The 25,602-nt window shown below is 40.1% G+C and overlaps 2 protein-coding genes across 2 annotated transcripts; both read left to right on the top strand.

Moving 5' to 3' along the window:
- The first annotated feature begins 14,755 nt into the window (after positions 1–14,755).
- Positions 14,756–16,258, top strand: LOC146665225 (mannose-binding protein C-like). The gene is made up of 2 exons (XM_085411108.1): positions 14,756–14,817; positions 15,644–16,258. The coding sequence occupies exons 1-2, from the start codon at positions 14,790–14,792 to the stop codon at positions 16,024–16,026; spliced, it is 411 nt and encodes a 136-aa protein (XP_085267234.1). The 5' UTR covers positions 14,756–14,789; the 3' UTR covers positions 16,027–16,258.
- A 6,025-nt stretch (positions 16,259–22,283) lies between these two features.
- LOC146665224 (mannose-binding protein C-like) lies at positions 22,284–24,534 on the top strand. Its single transcript, XM_085411107.1, has 5 exons — positions 22,284–22,376; positions 22,626–22,824; positions 22,961–23,017; positions 23,209–23,274; positions 23,725–24,534. The coding sequence occupies exons 2-5, from the start codon at positions 22,641–22,643 to the stop codon at positions 24,105–24,107; spliced, it is 690 nt and encodes a 229-aa protein (XP_085267233.1). The 5' UTR covers positions 22,284–22,376; positions 22,626–22,640; the 3' UTR covers positions 24,108–24,534.
- The last annotated feature ends 1,068 nt before the right edge of the window (positions 24,535–25,602 follow it).

The following is a 25,602-nucleotide window of genomic DNA, read 5'->3' as shown; positions in this document are numbered from 1 at the left end:
TCCAACTTCTTTACCAGCTCCTGTGTTGAATGCTGAGCTGAAGTCAATAAACAACTTAATAATAAACAACTTTTTGTCGAGATGGGAGAGAGAAAGGTGAAGAGCAGATGAGATGGCATCATCTGTGGATGATGGTATGTTATGTTGGCGATAAGCAAACTGTAGTGGGTCCAGATTCAGTGGAAGCTGAGTTTTCATGTGCCTCAATACCTGCCTCTCAAAGCACTTAGTGATGATGGGCGTAAGTGCCACCGGCCGGTAGTCACTGAGGCAGGATACAGTGGACTTCTTTGGCACTGGGATGATTTTTGTGGTTTTGAGGCATGCAGGTACCACAGCTGAGCTCAGTGATGTGTTTAGGATGTCCGTGATTTCCCAACAATGATTTCTCAGCACATGACAGCACAAATGAACTAGCTAATAGATGAGATGCATCCAGAATGGCTCACCAAAAGTCGAAATGTCCCCAGAAAGGACCAGTCCCATGGAACAACCAACAAATGACCTGCCTCAGCATGACATGAAAGCGAATACAAGAAAGTCTATGACACAGTACTTTATACATGCATCCTGGAATGGTTAGAACTGTACAAGATCCACATGACCCAAAACGAATTCAATGGGGACGTGAAAACAACACTAGAGGCAAATGTCAAGCCAGCTGCTCAAATCACCATAAACTGTGGGATTTACCAATGAGATGCTCTGTCCTCACTGCCGCTCTTCATAGGCCTGAACCCTGCAGCCAGATCATTAACAAGACTGAAGGGAGCAAGTATTATTCACCTCCTTTAAAGGGATGACATAATCACTGATCCATAACACCAGGATCTACAGTAATGACATCGGAATGTCATTCAGACTGGAAAAGTATAGCTGAATGGTAACAAATACAAGAAAGGGAGTCAGAAATGAGACGAATGCAGTACCCAAAAGCAACACTAGACACTGAGGATCGCTATGAGTACCTTGGAATCCCACAGGCGAACAGGAACCATGGAAGAGCCATTAGGAAAGCTGCAAATGCAACCAGAGATGATCATGTGCTTAGTGAGCACCTCGGGCAGCAGAAACCCAAGAAAGAAGAGGAGCAAGAAGAGAAACTACAATGGAAGGACAGAATGCTGCACGATGTGTCCCACCAGGAGATAGAAGAAGTGATTGATATCGAGCAATCCTACCAATGGCTGAAGAAAGCTGGACTGAAAGACAGAATAGAAAAAACCTTCATTATTCCACGGATTAGAAATTTGGGTGTTACACAGCTCTTATAGCAAGGTAGATCTAAACAAAAGTAGTCCCATATACATAAGCAACCGAAATTCGAACAGATAAAAAATGTACTGAGATATATATAGAATGTACAGGGATATGTATAAAATGTACCGAGACAGCACAGAGGACCTAGTCATGCCAGCAAAGGAACAAGCTCTAAGCACAAGATCAATAAAAGCTGGGGTCTATCACATCTGGCAAGACCCCAGGTGTAGGCGGTGTAACGATGCCCCTGAGACAATCCATTACATGCTAGCAGGCCACGCATACAGGTAATGCCACAACCAAGTAGCTGGCATAGTATGCAGGCCTCTGTTCAGACCATACCCCACTGCAATGGCTCCATTGCATGAAGGATGTGAATGCTCAGATCAATCAATCAATCGATTTTATTTATATAGCACTTTTAAAAACAACAACTGTTGACCAAAGTACTTTACAATAAAATAATCAGATACAATTTAAAAGGAAAGTAAAATGAAAGATAAGAAAATAATACGAATAAAATAATGACAGACTCATACAGAATTAAAAGCCAAAGAGTAAAAATGGGTCTTTAAACAAATTTTAAAAGTATCCAGTGTTGGAGAGGTCCTGATATGTAAAGGCAGTTTATTCCACAGTTTCAGAGCAGTCACAGCAAAAGCCCGATCTCCTCTGTGTTTTAATCTAGACCTAGGGACAACTGAAAGCATTTGGTCTGCAGACCTCAACGATCTCGCCGGAGTACACCAATTTAAAAGATCAGAAAGATATATAGGAGTTAGTCCATGCAATGTTTTAAAAACAAGTGTCAAGATCTTAAAATCAATTCGAAAATTTACTGGCAGCCAGTGTAGCGAGGCAAGTATAGGGGATATGTGCTCTCGCTTCCGCTTGCCAGTCAGAAGCCTTGCCGCAGCATTTTGAACCAGCTGTAGTTGGCCAATAGATGACGAAGTAAAACCAGAGTAGAGGCTGTTGCAGAAGTCGAGGCGAGATGAAATAAAGACATGCTTTCTCAAAGTCTCTGAAGGCTTCACCTTTGCAAGTAAGCGGAGGTGAAAGAAGCTGGTCTTGATCACATTATTTATCTGTTTATCGAATGTCAAATTACTATCAAAAATCACACCTAAATTTCTTGCAAACAGTTTTTTTTATAATTTTCTAAGGGGCGAAGGTTGTAATGGTCACTAGGGCTGAAGACAATGATCTCAGTTTTCTGTTCATTTAGATTGAGAAAATTTAAAGCTATCCATGCCTTAACGTCTTCCAGACAATCGATCAGTGTCTTCAGAGGGTTAGCAGATTTGCGTTTCAGTGGGAGGTAGATCTGTAAATCATCTGCATAACAGTGAAACGAGATACCATATTTTTCAGAAATAGCGCCCAAAGGAAGCATGCAAATTGAGAAGAGAACCGGGCCAAGAATAGATCTCTGAGGGACCCCACAAAAGTGCGAGGTCCTTGGGGATAATGTGTCAGAGAAGGATCAATTAGATAGGTAAGATTTAAACCATTGCAATGTAGTCCCTTTAATACCAGCATATTGTTCCAGTCGAGAGATAAGAATCCTATGATCCACCGTATCAAAAGCAGCACTGAGATCTAGTAATATTAAAATGGCAGAATCCCCCAAGTCTGTAAAAGTTCAAAGGTCATTAGAAACTTTTAAAAGAGCAGTTTCAGTGCTATGATGCGTTTTAAAACCAGACTGGAATACTTCACCAATGCCGTGATAATCTAAAAAGGTCTGGAGCTGGAGGAGGACAACTTTCTCCAGAACTTTTGACGGAAAAGGCAATTTGGAGATTGGTCTATAATTTGATAGAAAAGTTGGGTCCAGGTTCTGCTTTTTAAGGATAGGTTCCACCACTGCATGTTTAAAGTCAGGGGGAACAGACCCAGACTGAAGACTGCTGTTTACAATGGAATGCAAACACATACCAACCGTGTCAAACACATCTTTTAGCAATCTAGGTGGAATGATATCCAAGGAACATTTTGAGGGTTTCAAGTTATTAACTATTTCATTAAGTAATGAAAAGGACACTGGCTGAAAATAATCAAAAGAGGCAAAAGTTGGAGAGTGAATATATGGGTCAAAAGTAGGAAGAATAATGTGAGACCTGATATCTACAATTTTGTTAACGAAGAATTTCAGAAGATTTTCGCTGCCAAATAAAATATGAGGTTGATGATAATTATTGGACACAATCTTAGAAAAATACATTGTTTTTGCTGCTTTAACGGCTTTCTGGTAATTTGACAAGGATTCTCTGAGTCTCAAATGATACCTGTAATCAGTGTTTTTTCCACGTTCGTTCTGTTTTCCTGCAGACTTGTCTATGTTTTCTTGTATCATTATTCAACTATGGTTGAGTTTTGGGTTTTAGATACCTAGTGGTGAAAGGAGCAATAGAATCAAGTACTTCCAAACAAGTTGGGTTAAAAAGCGAGAGTAGGCTGTCAATAGTTAAATGGGTGGGCCTATTTGCAAGTAATGCAAGTAATGAAAATATTATATAATTCCCCAACAGCTTGTGTCAGAACAAATGACCAGACATCCTCCAGCTTCTGTCTCTTGAGGGGCACCAGGCAGGGATGCCCACTCTCCCCTTCGCTGTTTGCAATTTTTATTGAACCACTAGCAGCAGCAATTAGACAGAATTCAGTAATTAAGGGCATAAAATGCAAGAACGTGGAACATAAAATCAGCCTTTATGCGGATGATGTGTTAATCTTTCTCCAAAATTCACAAACCAATATCTCTGGGGTGATTGAATTGATAGACTCTTTTGCAAGACTATCAGATTACTCAATTAACTGGTCCAAATCTACAGTCCTACCGATTAATTGCTCCTTCCATAATTCCTCTTCTACACCACTGCAATCGGGAAATATAAAATATTTAGGTATTAATGTTTCTCCCAAGCTTGCAGATCTAACTAAATTAAACCATATCCCACTTTTAAAGAAGGTAGAAGATGATCTGGCTAGGTGGAAATGTCTACCCATATCACTCATGGGAAGGGTTGCCGCTATAAAAATGATGGTCTTACCAAAAATAAATGATTTATTCTCAATGATCCCAACTAAACCGCCACAAGATTGGTTCAGATCTCTAGATTCATGTATGTCCAAATTCCTTTGGAAAAATAAACCCCCACGTATAAGCTTAAAAACACTACAAAAGACCAAGGATAGAGGAGGATTAGAACTACCTAACTTTCAGCACTACTTCTTAGCCAACAGGCTTCAGTTTATCTCAGGATGGCTAAAACATACCCTCTTAGATGAACCTTGGCTAGATGTAGAACAAGCACTTTGCAATAATCTAGAGATCTCAGACCTACCATTTATCAGCTCAAACATCCAACGACATGAATGCTTTAAAAGCATCAACATCAGCTCTTCTCTGACAGCATGGTGGGAGTTTCTAAAATTGACGGCATCTTCATTAATCCCATGCAAACGTACACCTATCTGGAACAACCCTGACATATTACAAAACAATAATATGATAAACTTTTCAGAATGGAGTGGTAAAGGAATCAAATACTTAGAACATATACTAGAAGGAACAGAATTTATTTCATTTGACGGACTAGTTACACAATATGGGATCAACAAGAAAAGATTTTTAGAATATCAACAAATTAAATCCATAGTAAAAAAGAAATTTAAACCGGGTCAAGTTGAACTACAAACACCACCAAGTGTGGTTCAATTTCTTACTCTTAAAACCCCCAAATTACTATCCAAAATATACAGAATGCTTTCTAAAACAGATGAATCAATATCACTTCCTATTGCAAAATGGGAAGCGGATTTATCAGTTAACTTAGACCAAAACTTCTGGTCTCAGACTTGCTTAAAAACCTTTCATCTAATCAGAAATCCCAGTCTTCAATTAATTCAATACAGAATATTACATAGAGTGCACTATACAGGTCATCGGATGTTCAAGATGGGCTTTACGTCTACCAACAACTGCTCACACTGCCAAACCAATTCACCAGACAATTATATCCACGCTCTTTGGTTCTGTCCACCAGTTCAGAAGTTTTGGCGCGAGATGTGTGAAGACTTATCAAAGTGTCTGAAATGTAACATTCCAACTTCCCCCTTAGTGTGTTTGTTGGGCAGCTTAGATAATGTCACTTCAGAAAAGAATATAGTCCATATGGTTTTCACTGCCCTATGCATAGCCAAGAAAACAGTCCTCATGAACTGGAAAAATAAAAATAATCTTAATTCTAACCAATATAGAAATTATCTATTAGATTACATTAGTCTTGATACAGCCTCTGCCACCACACCAGATCAATTGCTCTGGGCTCCTTTGATCAGCTCCATCACCTAGTGGGGGTGGGGGGGTCATAGTTTGGTCCCGCCTTCACTGTTGTGATTGGTGTGGGGGTAGGGACAGGCCTAGGGCGTCGGGGGGTTCCCCAGAGGCATCTTCCTTGGGGGGCTCAATCCGTGGTAGCAGTCATGTCCGGTTAGGGGCTCTGTTGGCTCTCAGGTGACTGTTTCCTCGTGGCTGCGTGCAGCGGGGCTAGGGGAGGGTCTGTGCTGACGGACGTGGGTTACTGACCTGGTAGCCTGGCTGCCCCTGGGTGGGTCCGGGATGGGCGTGAGGTTCTGGGGGCGCTCCGTCTCTGGGCTGGGGCCCTGGCCGGGCCTCAGGGGCTTGGGTCCTGGTTGGTGTGTTGCCGGGGTTGTGGGCGGGTGGGTGCATGGGGGCCCAGCCCTGGCGCAGGGCGCCGGTGCGTCGAGCCACCTGGGGGGCTCTTCAACTGGTGGGGGAGATTGTCACATCTTGCAGGAGCTTTCCGCTCTTCAGGAACTCTCTCTGCAGGAGGGGGAGATACAGGAGAGGTGGAGGAAGATCTCAGCCTGGGCATCTATTGTCTTATGTAGTCTGGAAGATGAGTGGATGGTGGGGTGGGTGCAGTTTTCTCTGTGGTGGGGTTGGGTGGACTGTCCCGGGCTCTGTGGGGCCCGGAGGCGCTGCTGCACTGGGCCCCGGTCTGGATGGGCCTGGGCCCCCTTTCCCTGGCGGGTCGCGGAGTATGGGGGTGCCTACTGGGGTCAACGGGGGAGCTGGCCCCAGGGAGGGGTCACTTGCCCCTCCCTTCTTTCCCTCCCCATCTCCAGCTGCCTCCCTCTTCCCGCTCCACCACAACCACCCACACATGCAGGGCCTTGGAGTAGGGGTATGTCACCAGGGTGCAGAGGAGGCTACCCCCCCCCCCCCCCCCCCCCCCTCTGTCCCCTTCTGGCTGCCTCTGCCTCAATTTTATCCCACAACTTAGACATTCACATTGCTCACACTCTCATTACACATACATATAGGATCTTGGGGGTGGGCACGACACACGGAATCCAAATTACCATCAGGGTGTACACCCCACCCCTGGCGTCGTTGCCCACCTCTCAATTTTAAATACACGTAGACATGGAGGGCTAGCAGGAGGGACTATGCGCTTACCTGCTGCTCTCTGGCAGGTAGCTCCATGCCCTCCTGGGTTTTAAATGCACCTTAGAACACACATGCATCAACACTACAATGAGCGGGTGGAGGGAGGTTTGGAGTCTTCTCTCACCCCCGTTCTCTGCGGCCCGCTGGAGCAGGGGGGCTAGGAGGAGGAGATGGCCGTCCGGCTGCGGTCTGGGGTGTGGGGCCTCCCTGCTGCTGCGGAGTCGGGGCGGTCTGCCTCTCCCCACCGCAGGGAAAAGGGTAACACCACCTGGGTCTGGGTGCAGTTCCCCCCTCCAGGGGCAAGGGTACCTAGACCTGGTTCGTAGAGTACGCTTGGGGAGTGTGATCGTGTGTACAGCGTCTCTTTATGTCTGTCTCCACGTTGGTTGAGTGTGGAGCAAGTGCATATGAGAGCATGAGGGTGGGAATGGATGTTTTTATCTGTGTGCGCCTGTATGTCTGTGTCTATATGTCAGGTTGGGTATCAGACGCCACCTCTCTGGGGACATCTCAGGCCCTCCAAGGTTTAGAGGCCTATCTCCCCCCACCACCACTTCCCCTGCCAGTGGCGGACTCCCTCAGACATCGGTGCGTTGGTGGTTCTTTGTGTCTGGGGGTGGGCGTCCAGGTACACACCGGCTCACTCCTTGGCGGCCGCTTGTCGGGGCCTGGAGCCTGGGGCTCGCTCGGGCCACTTCGGAGGTGGGGTGCCCCCGGCCTCTCGGCCTGGGGCTCGGTCACTCAGGCACAGCTGGCTGCCAGCGGAGCTCACGGGCGCGTCACTGCAACTCCCCCTGGCTTCTGCTCCGCGGCTGCTGAGTGAGCCCTCATCTGGGACTCTCCTCAGCTCTTTCTGGGACAGTGGCGCGGCTGCCCCTCTGTTGGTCTTCCTTGGTCTCTTGTGTTCTGAGGGCCTCTGGATGTCTGGAGTTTTGATCTCCTCCATACCTGCTTCACGCCCTGGGGGACGGGGCTGTGGCCCCCCCACACCCTCTAGCAGATCATTACATGAAGGAACCTTTTAAAAAAACAAGCGCGTCCATGCTCACAGGTGTACACACGGGTGCTCACACACACAAACTACACCCTTTATGGCTCCTACCTCAAAGCACACTGTGTTCTGTTGATCTTATGTGCTGCACAATAATGTTTAATATTTAGTATTTACTGTTATATTCCCATATATCATTGTGATGTTGTTTATTCTATTACTCTTGTTCTCTTCTGCTTGTTTTCCTTTTTCTTTCTCAACAGGTGATCCAGGTGATCGATATATGCATTTTCTTTTTCTTTTTTCTGCCCATTCTGTTGGTTTTTGTTTTTTGCTCTTCTCCCCCGTCCCTCTTCTCAGCTGTTTCTCTTTCCCTCTTTCTTTCTCCCCTTCTTTCCCCCAGTCAAGTCTGTCCCGTATTCAGCAAGTGAAAATAAAATAAACAATAAAAGGTGAATCAAATAGACCATTATGGCAAGGCTGGGATGGTCAATTTGGTAAAGTAAATCCGTTGGGCATCTTTCTTTGCCTTTAGACAATAATTCTGATGGAAAAAGAGCCAAACGGGACAGGCAAAAAAAAAAAAAAAAAAAAAAAAAAAGTAATGCAAGATTTAAATTTTTATACAAACAAGCCAAGCGATCTGAAGTATTTGAGTTAATCATATGAGATCTGTATTTAGGCACATCTGATTTGATGGGCTGACCTAAGAGAGGAAACTCAAATACTACAGGTATGTGGTCAGAAAAAATTATGCGACAGATTTCAATGTCAAGACGTGACAGGCCACAAGATAGGACCAAATCCAAAGTATGACCACGTTCACATGTTGGGCCGTTAACTGACTGAACAAGATTAAAAGAATCTATCTGATTAAAAAAGTCATTGGCCAGTGGAGTGTTTGGGCAGCAAACGTGAATGTTAAAATCCCCCACAATTAAAATACTGTCATAACTTGGAAAAATTCTTGTCAAGAATTCAGAATAGTCTTGTATGAAGTCCTTATTATATTTCGGAGGTCGATACACTAGCGCCCATGGCACAAGAGTAGACAAACAAATTTCAAATAACTGCAGTTTAAAGCTGCTGTAGGCGTCTGCTGGTAACTGACAACAGTTGAAACAGTTTTTATAAACAGTGGCTAATATGCCGCCCCGGCCCGTGGTTCGGGGTGAATTGAGGTAGTAGCAGAAAGTTCAGAAAACGAGCTAAAGTCACCCAAGGTGAGCCACGTTTCAGTCACCAGGAGAAAGTCCAAATTGCGAGCGGTGAAAAAGTCATTCAGGATGACTTTTTAGCCAACGACCTGGCGTTAACCAGGGCCAGTTTAGCTAATGTAGTATTCACCGTGGGCTCGAATGATCGATCCAGAGGGTGAAGATTCTGGTAATCCACTTCACCCCTGCGAAGACGTGGGGAAGGATACCGTGGAAGCTGGATATTTTCCCTGGAATGCTGGATATCTTCTCTGGAATGCTCCCTGGAATTGGGAACGGGTGCCGATTCCAGGAGATGAACAACTTGATGTCCGAGGCTGCCGTGTAAGTAGCGACGCAGTTTCTGAGTTTTACCAGTATTCCACCCCGTTTCCCTCGCCTTCTGTAGGATTTCTTCCTGAGGGGAAGGCTAGGTGGATAACGGCAGAGAAACAGTGGTACGGTTTCTACCACAGGTGGGACTCGGTAATCCTCACCTCCTGGGGCCATATGATACTGCCCATCAACAGTGGCTCGGATGGTTAATAGCGATTGGAAATCATACACCAAAAGAGTAAAGACATTGTTGAGAAAAACAGATATAAGCAGGGTTAGTAGAATCAAAACAGGTAACAGCTGATGGCAAGCCACACACACAGACACCATCTTGAATCCCCACTGGGATCTACTTAATCACCCAGTGGTATCTCGCTCTCCAGTCTTTTCATTTCAAGGTGGTCATGGCTGATTTCCTCTCCCTCTCGTGGGTGGTAGGGTCGCCCGGATGGCTCTCTGGCCTTAGTTGGGTGCTGGAGGTATGTGGCAGGGGTGTGGTCTGCAGCTCTGCTGCAAAGGACTGGTAGGGCAGTGTGTCCGGTGAGCAGTGCCAGAAGGGTGGCAGACCAGCTGGGACTGGTTGGTGTGATCAGTCGTGCTATTTCAGTTACCAGCTGCGACAGGAGAGAAAAAGGCTGCACCATGAACATGTCAGCTGAAAGCTGATCAGAATTATTTAAAAAGTTGCAAATAAAATGTAACCAGCCTGTTAACAGTGTGTACTTCCGGGTCCTTTGTGTCACAGACACCAACTGTCTATCATCTATAATCCAGTTTTGAGATCCCTTCTCAGGTGCCTTAATGCCCACTCACATCTTGTGTCAGTTGATCTCAGTAAGTCACATGATAGGGTGAGGCAAGGTTTCACAGTTTTTTCAACTGAAAACTCTGGTAATAATGACCCACACTCTTTTTCAAACCTTGGCACACGTGATGAGGAACATGATCAATAATGGCTCAACAACCTTCTTGAAGGAAAACTCCCACTAGCGCTTAAAATCCTGGGAGTCTCCACCATTTGGTCTCAGACTTAATGAAGCTTCTTGGATGAGAGACAAAATGTCTTCAAGAAATTTAAAACAGTCGTATGGTTTTTCTTTCCAAGCTCCTCAGATTACCATGACCTGAACCTATACAGTTATGTAAAATACATGTTTCATCAAAGATAAGTCTGTGTTCTTTGTGGTTTAATATAATAAAATAGTAAAGTTTGAACTACAATTTGTTTTATGATACACATATTTGTCTTTCTCAGAGTGTTTTAGCTAAAAAGAGGCAGGCTTTGGGCCTCATGCTCCCCCTCTTTTCTGTGTCCAACACAGAATACACACAAAATACTCACCTGGTTTTTATTTCCTCTCCAAAGAGTGTCAGATATTTTTGACTTTGGGTTCTGAAATTGTTTTAAAGCTGTACATGAAGCAGCACAACTAGACGATAACTACTTACGTATAATGGTGAGTTTCTATTTTATTTTCATTTTAATACAATTTGACACTAACATAACTGAATAACTTTGCAATTTACATTTATAAAAATTCAGTTTAAAAAAATTACATCATCTGCATCTGGCTATCCTTTCTAATAACTGTGAAATTACTGCTTGATCATATTTACTAAATGTCAATTGGAATTATGATCAGAACACTAACATAAACTGTAAATAAGAAAATCTTTCACCAATACCGAACCAACATTACTGATCAGATTCTATTTATCTTTAATCTAAACCCTGCTATATTTCAGATCTAGGAATGCAGGCCTTTTGATTATTCATGTTTGACTGATCACAGTGGTTTGCCTTTTGTGAGTGGAAGGAAAAGCTTTTAAAAGGCATCGGTTGTAAGTGAACTCTCGATTATGACACCAGAGGCAGACTCTGTTTTTTTTCACCTGTCTCTCATTATAGCTGGGCTGGATGTCTTATATATCTGACTTTGACTTTTTTCTTTGCCACTTCTGTTTGGAAGCTGCAAAGAAGGATCACATCCATATCATTCGTCATTTAAACTGTGAGTATTTGTCTCTAAAAAGTACAGTTTTTTCTATTCAGCTGACAACCTGCAACCAAACAAACTGTTATTTTTCTTTGATTTCATTTATTTAAATTATCATAAAAATTGAAGAAGATTTTCATTAGAAAATAATTTCCAATATGTCACATTTCAGAGTTGCATAAAGAAGATGAAGCCATTTGTTTTTGTCATAACCTTCTGCCTCATGGCTCCTGTGGGCTACAGTCAGCTTTTTGGTCCTCCTGGTCCTAAAGGCCCACCTGGGTCACCTGGAGAACCCGGGGCATATGGAGAACCTGGAAAACAAGGACAGAAAGGCTTGAAAGGAGAACCTGGTGAGTGTGATAAACATCCCCCCAAATACACTCTCAGGGAGGGTTATTTTTAACCCCATAATGCCAAGTGTATTGTACAGGACTTTTTATAGGTTTTTAAAAATTTTACATTATCAGTATGATTCTTTTCCACCAAAAAACCTAAATAAACTGCACAATACATTTTCAAGCAATGATCTGGTTTTTTTTTTGTTTTTTTTTAAAATTCCAAATGCAGTAAGTTGCGGTAAGCAGTAGTTCAACAAATACTTCAATTAAAAAACAAACAGATTTTCCTGGAAATTACTTCATGGTCTAACATATTTGTGCCTCACATGGTTCTGGGTATTTGACCCAGTGCTTTTTTGATTTTGGACTGTTGAATGTTGTTTTGAGGTTTATGTGATTTCTTTATAGTTCTACATTGTTTAGTCTTTTGTGTCTAGTATTTCCCAGTGCTTCCTATTTTAATTATTTATGCGTTTAGTTCTTAGTTCTTTGTTCGCTTTTGAGCCCAGGTTTTCTTAGTCTAGCATCTGTGTGTCTTCCCTAGTGTCCCGTGTATGTTGTCGGTCTTGCTTCCATGTTTATTCACCTTCTTTCTCCACAGTTGAGTGCCCGTGTCTCTTTGGTCCCTCTGTGCCCTGTCTCTGTAGTTTGCCTTGTTTACCCTGTCAGTCATGTCTCCATGTAATTTTCCCTTGTCTACGTCAAGTTTGTGTGTCTCAGTCTCCATGTCAGTGTTAGTTTCCTAGTTTATTGCTATAGTCACTTGTGTTGTGTATGTTATGTATGTAGGTTTCTTTCAGTTAGATTCTGTTGTCATGTGTGCCCCAGGTGTGTTCGAACTGGAGATAAGATAATGTGGACTCAAACGCAGACACAGATGCAAGAGAACTTTTAAACTGAAAGCCAGCCTTTATTAGAGGCTCTACAAAAGACTGCAAAACAACTAATGAAGGGAAGAACTAAAAATGCTATAAAAACCTAAACTGGGTGAAGCTAAATATAATAACATGGGAAGCCTCAAAAACATTACAAAAAACAGACTTCTAATAATAAACAACACAAAACACTGGGTCACCGAGCCAGGACCGTGACAGTAAGTGGTGATGTGTTCGGATTTGAATTTGGCCCACGTTCTGGATCAATATATCTACAATATATTTGGGAAAAAGTAAGCCCTCATAACTTCCTTAGCGTAAGAGCTACACTGGTTTGAAAAAGTGTTTGCCGCGTTCCTGATTTCATATTTTTTTTGTATGTTTGTCACACTTAAATGTTCCTGATCATCAAACAAATTTGAATATTAGACAAAGATAAAACAAGTAAATACAAAATGCAGTTTCTTAATAAAGGGGTTTATTATTAAGGGGAAAAAATCCTTGTAACGTTTGATCACATAGTTTGAATCAAGACTTACAAATTTAAGTACAATATTGGCAACATTTAACAATTTGACTCCAACATGGATTTTTTCACATTGTTGTGTTGTGTACATGATCATTTTCCCCACCTTATATGGACGACATTTATAAACAACAACAGGGTAAAGTTTTTTTCTCTGGAAAACCAGAAACTGGAAACATTGGTATGAACTTCACATCTTATTTGATGTGTTTATATCTTCACTTTAGGGGCTAGAGGGCCTCTAGGACCACGTGGATTTCCAGGATCTAATGGACCAAGGGGAAAACCTGGACTGCCTGGCCTACCTGGAACTATTATAATGTGTGGACGAGGTTAGAACATAAGAATAACTTTATTGATCCCAGAGGGAACTTCACAGACACACACTTTAATAGTGGCTCTATGGTGTTGTGGTTTATACATTTACCTAACAAGTCATATCTGAATTCAATCCTGTGAAACTTAAAACCCTTTGGGGTTGTGTCAGGGAGGGTATCTAAGGCAAAAACATGCAGGGCTACCTACTGTGTTGACAACTTGTGAATAAGGGAACAACTAATAGCAGTTTAACCATAAATATACAACACACGAAAACTACATTCCCATAAAATATGCTCTTTTAAGTTTCTAGTGAAAACCAAAAATCTTAAAAACAAAGAAGGTTGGTGGTGTTTGTCTTGACTCCATTTTGAGACCATTTTTTCTCCTTATATTTGATCTTTCTTTTGTTTTAGTTTTAATTTTACTTTCTCAGTTTTTCTCTAGGTTTGGTCTCTAAACTTAATTGGTTAGGTTTCTGAAAGGATAATGGTTTTGGGAGTTGAATCACAATTCACTATGGTTTAGCTTATTAGGGAAGTCAAGGTCCCATCTAATACAAAGTATGTCTGGTAAACCTGTCAGGGCTGCAGCTCCCACACATCCCACAAAGAGGACTCAAAATGCAGGCACTTACTGAGTTGTGAGGGAGGTTTATTGCAAAAGGCAAACACAAAGACGGCATTACAAAAACAGAACTAAGGGTAATCTAAGTGTGAAGTGCCAGTGTGTGAATGTGTGTGTGAATGGATGAATGACTGAATGTAGTGTGAAGCGCTTTGGGGTCCTTAGGGACTAGAAAAGCGCTATACAAATGCAGGCCATTTACCATAAACTGGGAGAAACGTAATTTAACAGCAATCCTGAACACGAAGGGGGACAGCAGGGAGAGGACACAGTGGATTCACAGACAGTTTTCCAGGAGACGAACACAGACGGACCAGTCATGAGTACATGAGTTTACACAACATAAAAACACACAGAGGGACACTGGGAAATCACACATACACAGGTGGGAGACACAGCTGGACCTGATTAACCTGACGAGACAGAGGAAAGACTAACACCAGGGACCAACAGAGGGAGCACCAACCCAGAATCCCAGCACCAGAACACAAATAATCCCAAAGCTAGAACATCACTAATAATAATAATAATAATAATAATAATAATAATAATAATAATAATAATAATAATAATACACCAAACCCAAAATTACTGAGTCCCGGGACTCCATGACAAAACCTTTATGCAGACAAAACTTTTAGTATATACTGAACCAGGTTTAGCACCAGATGCATTGTATTGTGAGATGTCCCTTATGTTTTCATAATTATTTTACAGTTTTGAGAGACGTGGAAAAAGACAGATAACTAAATATGCAAATGAATAAATACACACTTTGTTAACTCTAATGTGTTTTGTCCAGATCCTATTGGCTCTTTTCAAAGCGACACTGAAAAGCTAATGAAGAGAATTGCCAAGTTTAAACTTGGTAAGTATCTTATCCATATTCATTTGTTTCAAATACATAACTGCTATTTTATAGCATAACAGACAGCTGTTATTTCTTTCTGCTGTATTTTAAATTTGATGGTATATCTCTGTTCTGGGGAGTTTGGCATCACTATTACATACACAGGACTCTTCAATGGAGAAAACTGTATTAAGACCACCCCCACCTACAATTTAAAGCAAACCAGACATAAGTAACAATAGTCAAGATGTTGTTGTCAGCCACAGAAGGGACTGGTGTGGTAGTGGGTTGCAAAGTAGCTTGCAGATGACCAGCAGCTGTAGTCAGGACTCAAATTGATGCCTATTTGTATTATTTTGTTCAGATTAACGCAAAGATTTGCTGTCACTGAATGAAGCTAAGAGGTCACATCACTATTGTAATCAATAATAGTATAATAAACAGCATTCTTTAAATTGATAAAGAAAAGACTACATAGTCAGTTTTTAATTTTATTTTATTAAAATACCACCAGTTTGCAACAATAATAACCTGAAGTCAACACTGTAAAAACTATATTGATAAACAGTAACAAAATAATTTTCCAATGCCAATGCAGTAGCTGTAAAGAACATATTATTGATTAACATTAATAAAATTCTCATATTTAGAGGTTTTACTTCAAAATCCAAGTTTCTTTTTTGAGACAATTCATGGTATATTAGTAAAATAAAATTTTACTGAATAAGAATCTTTAGATAAGCTTTAGAAAAGGCAACAATTATTTTGCCAGAAAACATATCCTTAAGATTGCCTACAAGTAAATGTCTTTTTTCTAATTTTACTTTTCTGTGCTTTTTTTCAGCTGTAAACTATGATTTTGTCCAAATAGTTGATCAAAAATACTTTGTCTCCAACAAGCACAGAGGCAGTTTCTCAGAGGCTGTAGTGTTTTGCAGCCAACGTGGTTTAGAGCTGGCGTTGCCACAGAACGCGGAGGAGAACAACGCACTGACTCAAGTTCATGGCAAATTCAGAGCCAAAGCCTGGATCAATGTGAACAATAAAAAAGCTGAGGGGGAGTTTAAAACTGACATGAAAAATCAACCTTTGACCTTTAAAAATTGGGGAGAAGGGCAGCCAGACAAATCCATTGAGGATACAGGCTGCACAATGCTGTCAGAAAACGGTTCCTGGCAAGTGACACATGAATGTTCTCTCAATGTCCACATCATTTGTCAGTTATAGAAATGTCTCATGAGAAGAACTGCAAAAAACTCCCAAAACAAACAAACACAAATCCCACATTTATGTGTATATGTGTATTTTCAGCTTTGCATGCTTAATCTAACTCTGTTTCAGCCTTCTTGTGTGTGATGGCAACTAAAGATTATGTAATGCCAAAAGTGAGAAAGCAATGAAAAAAGATCAAAATGATCCTTATGTTCCTTATTCAGACATGATACCTTTTATGTTTAATTTACATCAGTTCATCTAAATCATCTGTTAATTACGGAAGAGGATTAGGGCCACTGGAAAAAAAAAAAATTCTGACTTTAATCTCAGAATTCTGAGATTAAAGTCAGAATTCTGAGAAAAAAGTCAGAATTCTGAGATTAAAGTCAGAATTCTGACTTTTTTCTCAGAATTCTGACTTTAATCTCAGAATTCTGACTTTTTTTTTTTTCTGAGATTAAAGTCAGAATTCTGACTTTAATCTCAGAATTCTGACTTTAATCTCAGAATTCTGACTTTTTTCTCAGAATTCTGAAAAAAGTCAGAATTCTGACTTTAATCTCAGAATTCTGACTTTTTTTTCAGAATTCTGACTTTAAAGTCAGAATTCTTTCCTCTTTTTTTTTTCCAGTGGCCCTAATCCTCTTCCGTAGTTAATGCAGGGTGTCTTTACATTAGAAAAACTACTTCATGGGCTAAATTTTTCAGCTTTTGTTTTACAAAATATTTCCTTTTGCCTAAGCATATTCATAAATACACTACATTGCTAAAAGTATTCCCTCACCCATCCAAATCACTGGATCAATCACTTCCATGGCAACAAGTGTATAAAGTCAGACAGCTAGGCTGTAGACTGCTTATACAAACAATTATGAAAGAATGGGTTGCTCTCAGGAGCTCAGTGACTTCCGGTGAGGTATCATGATAGAATATTACCTAACTAAATATTCCACAGTCAACTGTTAATGTTATTGTAACAATGAAGAAGTATTTGCAATGACAGCAACTCAGAGTCAATTGCTACAGACCTCCAAACTTCATGTGGCCTTCAGATTAGCTCAAGATCAGTATGTAGAGAGCTTCATGGAATGGGTTTCCATGGCTGAGCAGCGCATCCTTACATCACCAAGCACAATGCAAAGTGTCGGATGCTGTTGTGTAAAGCCTGCTGCTACTGGACTGTAGAGCAGTGGAGACATTTTCTCTAGAGTGACAAATCATGCTTCTCCATCTGATGGGTGGGAGAGTCTGGGTTTGGCAGATGCCAAGACAATGGCATTTGTCTGACTGCATTGTGCAAAGTGTAAATTTGGTGGAGGAGGGATTACAGTGCAAGGTCGTTTTTTAGGAGATGTACTCGGACCCATGGGTATGCCCAATGACAGAATGCAACTTTTACAGGGAGTGCAGAATTATTAGGCAAGTTGTATTTTTGAGGAATGATTTTATTATTGAACAACAACCATGTTCTCAATAAACCCAAAAAACTCATTAATATCAAAGCTGAATGTTTTTGGAAGTAGTTTTCAGTTTGTTTTTAGTTTGAACTATTTTAGGGGGATATCTGTGTGTGCAGGTGACTATTACTGTGCATAATTCTTAGGCAACTTAACAAAAAACAAATATATACCCATTTCAATTATTTATTTTTACCAGTGAAACCAATATAACATCTCCACATTCACAAATATACATTTCTGACATTCAAAAACAAAACAAAAACAAATCAGCGACCAATATAGCCACCTTTCTTTGCAAGGACACTCAAAAGCCTGCCATCCATGGATTCTGTCAGTGTTTTGATCTGTTCACCATCAACATTGCGTGCAGCAGCAACCACAGCCTCCCAGACACTGTTCAGAGAGGTGTACTGTTTTCCCTCCTTGTAAATCTCACATTTGATGATGGACCACAGGTTCTCAATGGGGTTCAGATCAGGTGAACAAGGTGGCCATGTCATTAGTTTTTCTTCTTTTATACCCTTTCTTGCCAGCCACACTGTGGAGTACTTGGACGCGTGTGATGGAGCATTGTCCTGCATGAAAATCATGTTTTTCTTGAAGGATGCAGACTTCTTCCTGTACCACTGCTTGAAGAAGGTGTCTTCCAGAAACTGGCAGTAGGACTGGGAGTTGAGCTTGACTCCATCCTCAACCCGAAAAGGCCCCACAAGCTCATCTTTGATAATACCAGCCCAAACCAGTACTCCACCTCCACCTTGCTGGCGTCTGAGTCGGACTGGAGCTCTCTGCCCTTTACCAATCCAGCCACAGGCCCATCCATCTGGCCCATCAAGACTCACTCTCATTTCATCAGTCCATAAAACCTTAGAAAAATCAGTCTTGAGATATTTCTTGGCCCAGTCTTGACGTTTCAGCTTGTGTGTCTTGTTCAGTGGTGGTCGTCTTTCAGCCTTTCTTACCTTGGCCATGTCTCTGAGTATTGCACACCTTGTGCTTTTGGGCACTCCAGTGATGTTGCAACTCTGAAATATGGCCAAACTGGTGGCAAGTGGCATCTTGGCAGCTGCACGCTTGACTTTTCTCAGTTCATGGGCAGTTATTTTGCGCCTTGGTTTTTCCACACGCTTCTTGCGACCCTGTTGACTATTTTGAATGAAACGCTTGATTGTTCGATGATCACGCTTCAGAAGCTTTGCAGTTTTGAGACTGCTGCATCCCTCTGCAAGATATCTCACTATTTTTGACCTTTCTGAGCCTGTCAAGTCCTTCTTTTGACCCATTTTGCCAAAGGAAAAGAAGTTGCTTAATAATTATGCACACCTGATATAGGGTGTTGATGTCATTAGACCACACCCCTTCTCATTACAGAGATGCACATCACCTAATATGATTAATTGGTAGTAGGCTTTCGAGCCTATACAGCTTGGAGTAAGACAACATGCATGAAGAGGATGATGTGGACAAAATACTCATTTGCCTAATAATTCTGCACTCCCTGTATATATTTTTGTGTCATGCTGTTTTTTTCCTTCGACTTTACTATGTTTATGCCACCACTTTGAAATGGTCCATATTATTTTCTCTTTTGACTCAAGAAACTTTACACAGAACTCAGAGGAACATATACAGTTTGTTTTTTGGTATATGGGAGCAAGTCACCAAGACCACTATTTAAGCTATGAAGTAGCCACATTCACATAAGTGAATGTGGCTGCTCCCTTGGTCACATAAAAGGGTAATTTCAGGTGCCATGTGACTTTTCTTCCGCACAATATGTTTTGTCCACTGTTAGGGATGAAAAAGATTAAATAAAGCAGTTTTTACAAACATGTCACAGAGCTGACTTTGCACAAGAATGAGGAAGAGAACACCATACTAAATCAAGTTTTTGGATATATTTACAAAAAGGCCTGGATCAACTTGAGAAACAAAAAAGTGTCTGTTCGTGTGTGTGAGTCTAAAAAATGACAAATGCACAGAAATGATAAATTTGCTTAATAAATTGTTCTTAAATTTGGTTCATTGTTTGATTTCTTTTTTCTTCAGCTACAAGCTACAAGTTTGTCCAAAGAGTTGGTCAGAAATACTCTTGCAAGGATAGAGTTTCCTTCGCCTTGTAGTCCAGAAATAAGAACTCTGCATGCATCAACACTTGAGCTGGCTGTGTCCCAGAGTGAGCAGGAGAACAGCGCATTGGGTGTGGGGGATGTTTGCACAGCAGCTTAAATCAATGTCAGAAATAACATTACAGAAGGGAATTTTGAGGTTAACATGAAAAACCAACCTCTGACCTTTGCCAAATGGGGAGATACAGGCTGCACCATGCTGTCAGAAAATAGCACCTGGCAAGTTACACTGAAATGCCTCCTTGAGTGCATTTGTCAGTTATAGCAGAGATATTATTATTATTGTTATTGCAGGGAAGCTAACTGTGAGACACCAATTAATTTCCTCTTTCATAAAGTGGAAAACACTTCTGCATCATATCTGCACCTTGCTCTTTAAAACACAAGCTGCAGAAAACTAATTAGTAGATGTTTATAGTTTTACAAATACTGACATCCCATTAGTTCGTTATTTTTTGTTTTTAACACAAACACTTAATCATTCAGTCATCAATATATAAAGATGGAGACAGTGATTACAATGGAGATTTATAATCCACTCAGAATAAAATCTATAGCCTCCATTTTTCTAACTGGAAATTAAGTTGTCAGACTGTCAGTCAGTCAGACTTTTCAGCACACTAATCAATAATCACCCATTTGTCCTGTTGTAATTTGTCACACTGATAGAAAAAATGTCTCCTAAAGTTGGATCTTGGAGATGATGTTAATAGTTGTTCACAGATTGACATTTAGTCACATAATAATGTCAAAGATTCTGTGAGGTACAATGTCTGAAGTTGAAATTCTAAACCCTAACATATTTGGAACCAAATACTCTTGTGAATAGCCGTGTGAAGCAGGCAGGGATAGACCCAAATGGAGACTCATTTGGGTGAAAAGGAAGTCAAAAAAGGCAGCTGAACTAAACTAAACAATACAAAAACCAAACTGAGAAATGTGTGACCTAAGCAAGTGTGTGGAACACATGGTGGGGAATGAGGGCGATCACAAGAACGGACGGAGGTAAACAGAGGATTTAAATACACATTTATTATTAAAATAGACATAACATAAAAAAAAATAAAATTCATGTCCGAAGCACCATATCATCCCGTTATCAGACAGAACTATCACATGATCAAACAGAAGCTGTCAGTTCAGCTGTAAAGTGGTCAATCATAATAAAGCTGTTCATTATAAATTGTAGATTCAAGCTGCTCTTTTGGCCACCAGATGTCACCAAAGATAACTGTGTTGAAAAGCTTTGAGTAATGAACCGTTTTGCAGTACTTCAATGCTTCAGAAAGCTTAATTTGCCCATCCCTAGGAAGTGATACTCTACCGCAGAGAGCACGGACACACATAGGAGTGCTTGTGTAAATCACCCTTTTGCCATTTTTATCCTGACTCAACAGGTCTGTTTAGCAAGTAGTCAGATCAGATTGATTTTAGCGAGCAGAATTCAGCTTTGAGATCAGAACTAACTGTGACAGCATGAATCAGCTGGAGCGCTGTTGGACACTTTCAAAGAATTTAATTGTGCAAGTGGGAATGAATGCCTGTGCCAGTGAAATTAAATTTTAGTGATGATGTTTTCTCTCATATGCCACTTTTAACCAATATATAATTCCGTACTCAAGTCATTATTAAAAGATTCCAATGGAATCGGAAGCAACCCTGCTTCCCAAGAGAATAGCCAGCTGTGACCATAAGTTAGCAGTAATTTAAAAGGTGTTGCAAACATGCAATGAGACAAAAGTGTAATTTTAAAGAATGTCAAAGAATAGTCTGGACACACAAAAAAAAGGCTATAAGTAGAAGACTTTTGGACTCCAGAAGCAACAAAATTTTGACTCTAACGGGGTCTCAAAAACAGTTACTTAACCAAAGATATTTTCAAAACTTCAATAAAGCAATAATTATTACTAACAGTTAAATGGATGCATTAAGAGCTGCTTTTTTCTGCCTCTTGTGCCTGTCACAAATTTTGACACAAGTAAAGATTTTACTGTTTATCTGGATTCATAATGTCTCCCTGTGCATAATTACTATACATGGATTTGGATTTGCTGTCTGTGCAACAATTCTCAGGGACCACCTTGGAGATGCAATTCACTTTAGAAACATATTATCGTAGACATTTTTCATGCACTGATAAAGAAATTATGAAACAAATGAGCAATTAAAACACAACAATCCTATTTGTCTTAACAACGAGTTAAGTTAATTGTTCGCAACAAGTTGACGACTGTTGCATTGTTTCCAAAACTGGAAATCTGAAGCTCATTTAGTAATCTTTATCATCAACTTGGCCCCATATGTCTCTGTCAATGTCTTTGCTACACTAAGTTCAACATGTTTGAAGTTTTAAATGTTCAAAACAGACCCAAGCCAAGTATTTATACTTTTCAGAAACATACATTTTGTGAGTGTGGTATTTCTATTGCATGAAAACTATGCTCTGTGTCACCATACTTTGTTTCACACTGAAGTTCGTCTGTGCACAAATACCTGAAGAAAGACTGTTTTTTGTCTTAAACCATGCTTTATTTGTGGTGGGGAAATAAAGAGTGCTGAAAAAATATCAATCTGGAAAGTAGGTTGTGCTTCAGCACAAGAGGGAAGATTCTACATTCTGACATTTTTTTCTATCCCAAATGGGATTTTGTAGCTGTTGTTTACTTTGGAGAGAACGAGCCATCTTACATTAGTTCTACCTAATATCTCAGTTATTTTGTTGGGACATTAGCAGTGAGGCAGTACACCCAACAGACTGCTCTTCATTTATATTGTAAGTACTTTCCTGCTTACTGCTTTATTCTACTAAATTTAATGTTATCATGCGAGTTACATATTGTTTGAAGTATTGCTTGACATTCTAAACATATACCTAGAAAATCCCTCGGAGCTACAATCACAATATTTAATACAATCTCTGTTTTGAAAGATCAGATTTCATTTTTGTTACACATTGAATCAGTTAAACCAAGGTAAATCTGGGAAAAACGTACATTACATATATTTTTAATTATCATTTCAGTTCTTCACTGAGAAGATGAGCCCACTTCTTTTTTTGTGCATCTTGTGCCTGTCGGCCCGCATCACCTACACTCAGTTTCCAGGTCCTCCTGGTCTTAAAGGTGAGAAAGGAGATCCAGGAGTTTCTGGGACACAAGGAGTGCCTGGACTACGTGGGCGAACTGGAATTCCTGGACTGCCTGGACTGCGTGGACATCCTGGTGAAAAAAGTCAAAAATATTATGAGTTCACCACAAGAATGTTGTAAAGAATATAACTTCTTATCATCGTTTGATTTTGACACATATTTATGTACTTTGACTTTAGAAGGCTTTATGTCTGTTTCTTTGCTTTCAGGGGATGTAGGAATATATGGGCTTCCTGGGTACCCTGGAGAAACAGTGTGCACTGAAGGTAAAGATAAGATACAATAAGATGAGAAGATCCCATGTAGCATACTGATATTAGTCCAATCTGTGTCAGACAGCACAAGATCAGTTTGATGACAGATTGCACAGTGAATTAGTTGATGCTCTGTAATTTAAAAGAAAAATAGACCACACAGCTCCTTTCATTCCTGTTGTACGCTCACAATTTAATTTCAGCTACAGTTGAATCCAGTTGCCCAGATGTTGAAACCTTAAAAAGCAGACTTGCTGAGTTAGAACTGGGTAAGTATCATCATCAAGGCATTATTAATTATGTTTATTTAAAACTCTTTCAAAGACCATCCGTTAATAATTTGTTGTTGCAATTTACAATAAATCCAGTGTTTTTGCCTGATGTTACAACTTGATCAACATTGAAAAAGTTAGTTGATTAACAGTTAGCAGCAATAAAAAACAGCTGATCAGAACATCAAAGCTAAAAACATTTGAAGATGACTGATGAATTGGCATATTCATTTAGAAGCCTCCAGAGATTTTGGGTATGGTGTGTGATCTTGTTCCTACAAGCTCTGTGTTTTTAAAATTTGATTTTACTTGCCTTTCTTGTATCTAACTATGACAAATGCACCATGTAGATGAAGCTTTTTTCATTGTTTCCTAATTGCTTATTTACCTTTGTTGATAATGATTTATGAGTCACAGTTTGTTCCCTGACATTTTTCTGTTCTCTAGCCATTAACTATCATTTTGTCCGGAGAGTTGGTCAGAAATACTTTGTGTCCAACAAGGAGAGAGGCTCTTTCTCCAGGGCTGTCGAATTCTGCTCCCAACAACACATAGAGTTGGCTCTGCCCCAGAACGAGGAGGAGAACAACGCACTGACTCAAGTGTTTGGCGATGTTTACAAGGCAGCTTGGATCAGTGTCAACAACAAAAAGGCAGAGGGAAATTTTGAGGTGGATATGAAAAACCAACGTCTGACATTTACCAAGTGGGGAGAAGGTCAGCCAGACAAATCCATCCAAGATACAGGCTGCACCATGCTGTCAGAAAACGGCATCTGGCAAGTTACACCAGAATGTTCCATGAACGCTTACATCATTTGTCAGTTATAGAAAAATCCCGGTTCCTTGCGAATCTTGCTTTTGGCAATTTCCCCCCACTATCATGTTTATCTCAACATTTTTATTGCATTTTTATTTCTTATATTACATGTAGAGAAATGTTCTCATTTACCCCAATGGAAGAAAAAATCTAAGCTTGCAGTTGTTTATGAATTATGGGTAAAGCATCGGGGCTGCATTTTGTAGAAGAAAGAAAACTTTGTAGTATTAAAAATGAGACCAACAATTCTCAGTTGACCAACTGAAGTGAAACTCCCAATGGCAATGAATTCATGAATGCATTGTAATAGGAATAACTATTATCTCACAGACCTAAGTTTAAGTCAGTTATTCTGATGCTTGACTGATGTATTGTCAATAAATCATTTAAGCTAACTCTTCATGGTTTCAAATAAATGCTTTTGCATCACTATTGTGCTTTCTGCTATATGTCAGTGTCTTTATGTTAGACAAAAGCCTTTTTCTGTCTCCATCTTCATAATTCTATAAATATAATAATAAATGTATAAAGAATTAAACATTGAACTGCAATAGAAACAAATTTTGTAAGTGTGGCATTCTAATCATGAACTAGTGAAAGTAGGTATTAAAGTATTATTCACATGGTTATAATGCAGTCCCAGACAATGCCATTTGAAGATATTGTTTAATTTTTTCCAAAGGGTGCTTTGAACACTTATGTAGTGTTTTCCTATAAAAACATCACATATTGTGCATTTCTACATAAAAGCCTTTTCAGCTGATTGGTGTTTGCTTTTTGCGAACGCAATACTGTACTTGTGGCTGAAAAACTGGAAAGAAATATTAACATACTTAGGAATAAAATTGAGGTGTCATCATAACTTCATAATATCAGAGATCAAAAAAGAGGTTGTGAAATCTTTATATAAATAAAGGTATGTGCTGTTATATTTGTTGTTAAAAATCCCCCCCCCCCCCACACACACACACACACACTAATCCAACTCCCAGTTCCCATATGAGAGTATGCAGCTGTTGTTTATATGGCGGTCTGTCTAATATCTCAGCGATTTTTCTGTGGAATGAGCAAAAAGGAGGTCCACCCAACATAGCAATGCTTATTTGTATTTTGACTTCTTCCCTAGAGTCTTTTAAGCACATCCCTAATGCTTCCATGGGAGTTGAGAGGACAAGTAGCAGCCATATGCTGCTAATCAAATGTACCAAAATTCCTCTACAATTATGAGAGAGCCTGATGAAATCATACAGAGGATGCTTTGTTCAAATTATTGCTGCTAAAGGTGATTCTGCAAAAGTCTGATTCACAGTGTTTGTAGTTTTTCACTAAGAAGTGAACGTAATGAAATATTTACATTGCACACAACCTCTGCAACATCTCAGTGTACTATTTTAAACATTAAACTACTGTTAAATTTCCTTTAAATATGTGTTTCAAACAATTCAGCGTCAACTGATTTATTAATCTTAAATGTTGAACTTCGTCTTTTTAAGTCTGTCAATTTTA

The sequence above is a fragment of the Rhamphochromis longiceps genome, linkage group LG7 (assembly GCF_057381845.1).
Source record: "Rhamphochromis longiceps isolate RC_006_pf linkage group LG7, R_longiceps_female_GT1.1, whole genome shotgun sequence".
NCBI classification, from domain to species: domain Eukaryota; kingdom Metazoa; phylum Chordata; class Actinopteri; order Cichliformes; family Cichlidae; genus Rhamphochromis; species Rhamphochromis longiceps.
This window is presented reverse-complemented; position numbering and strand designations above follow the sequence as displayed.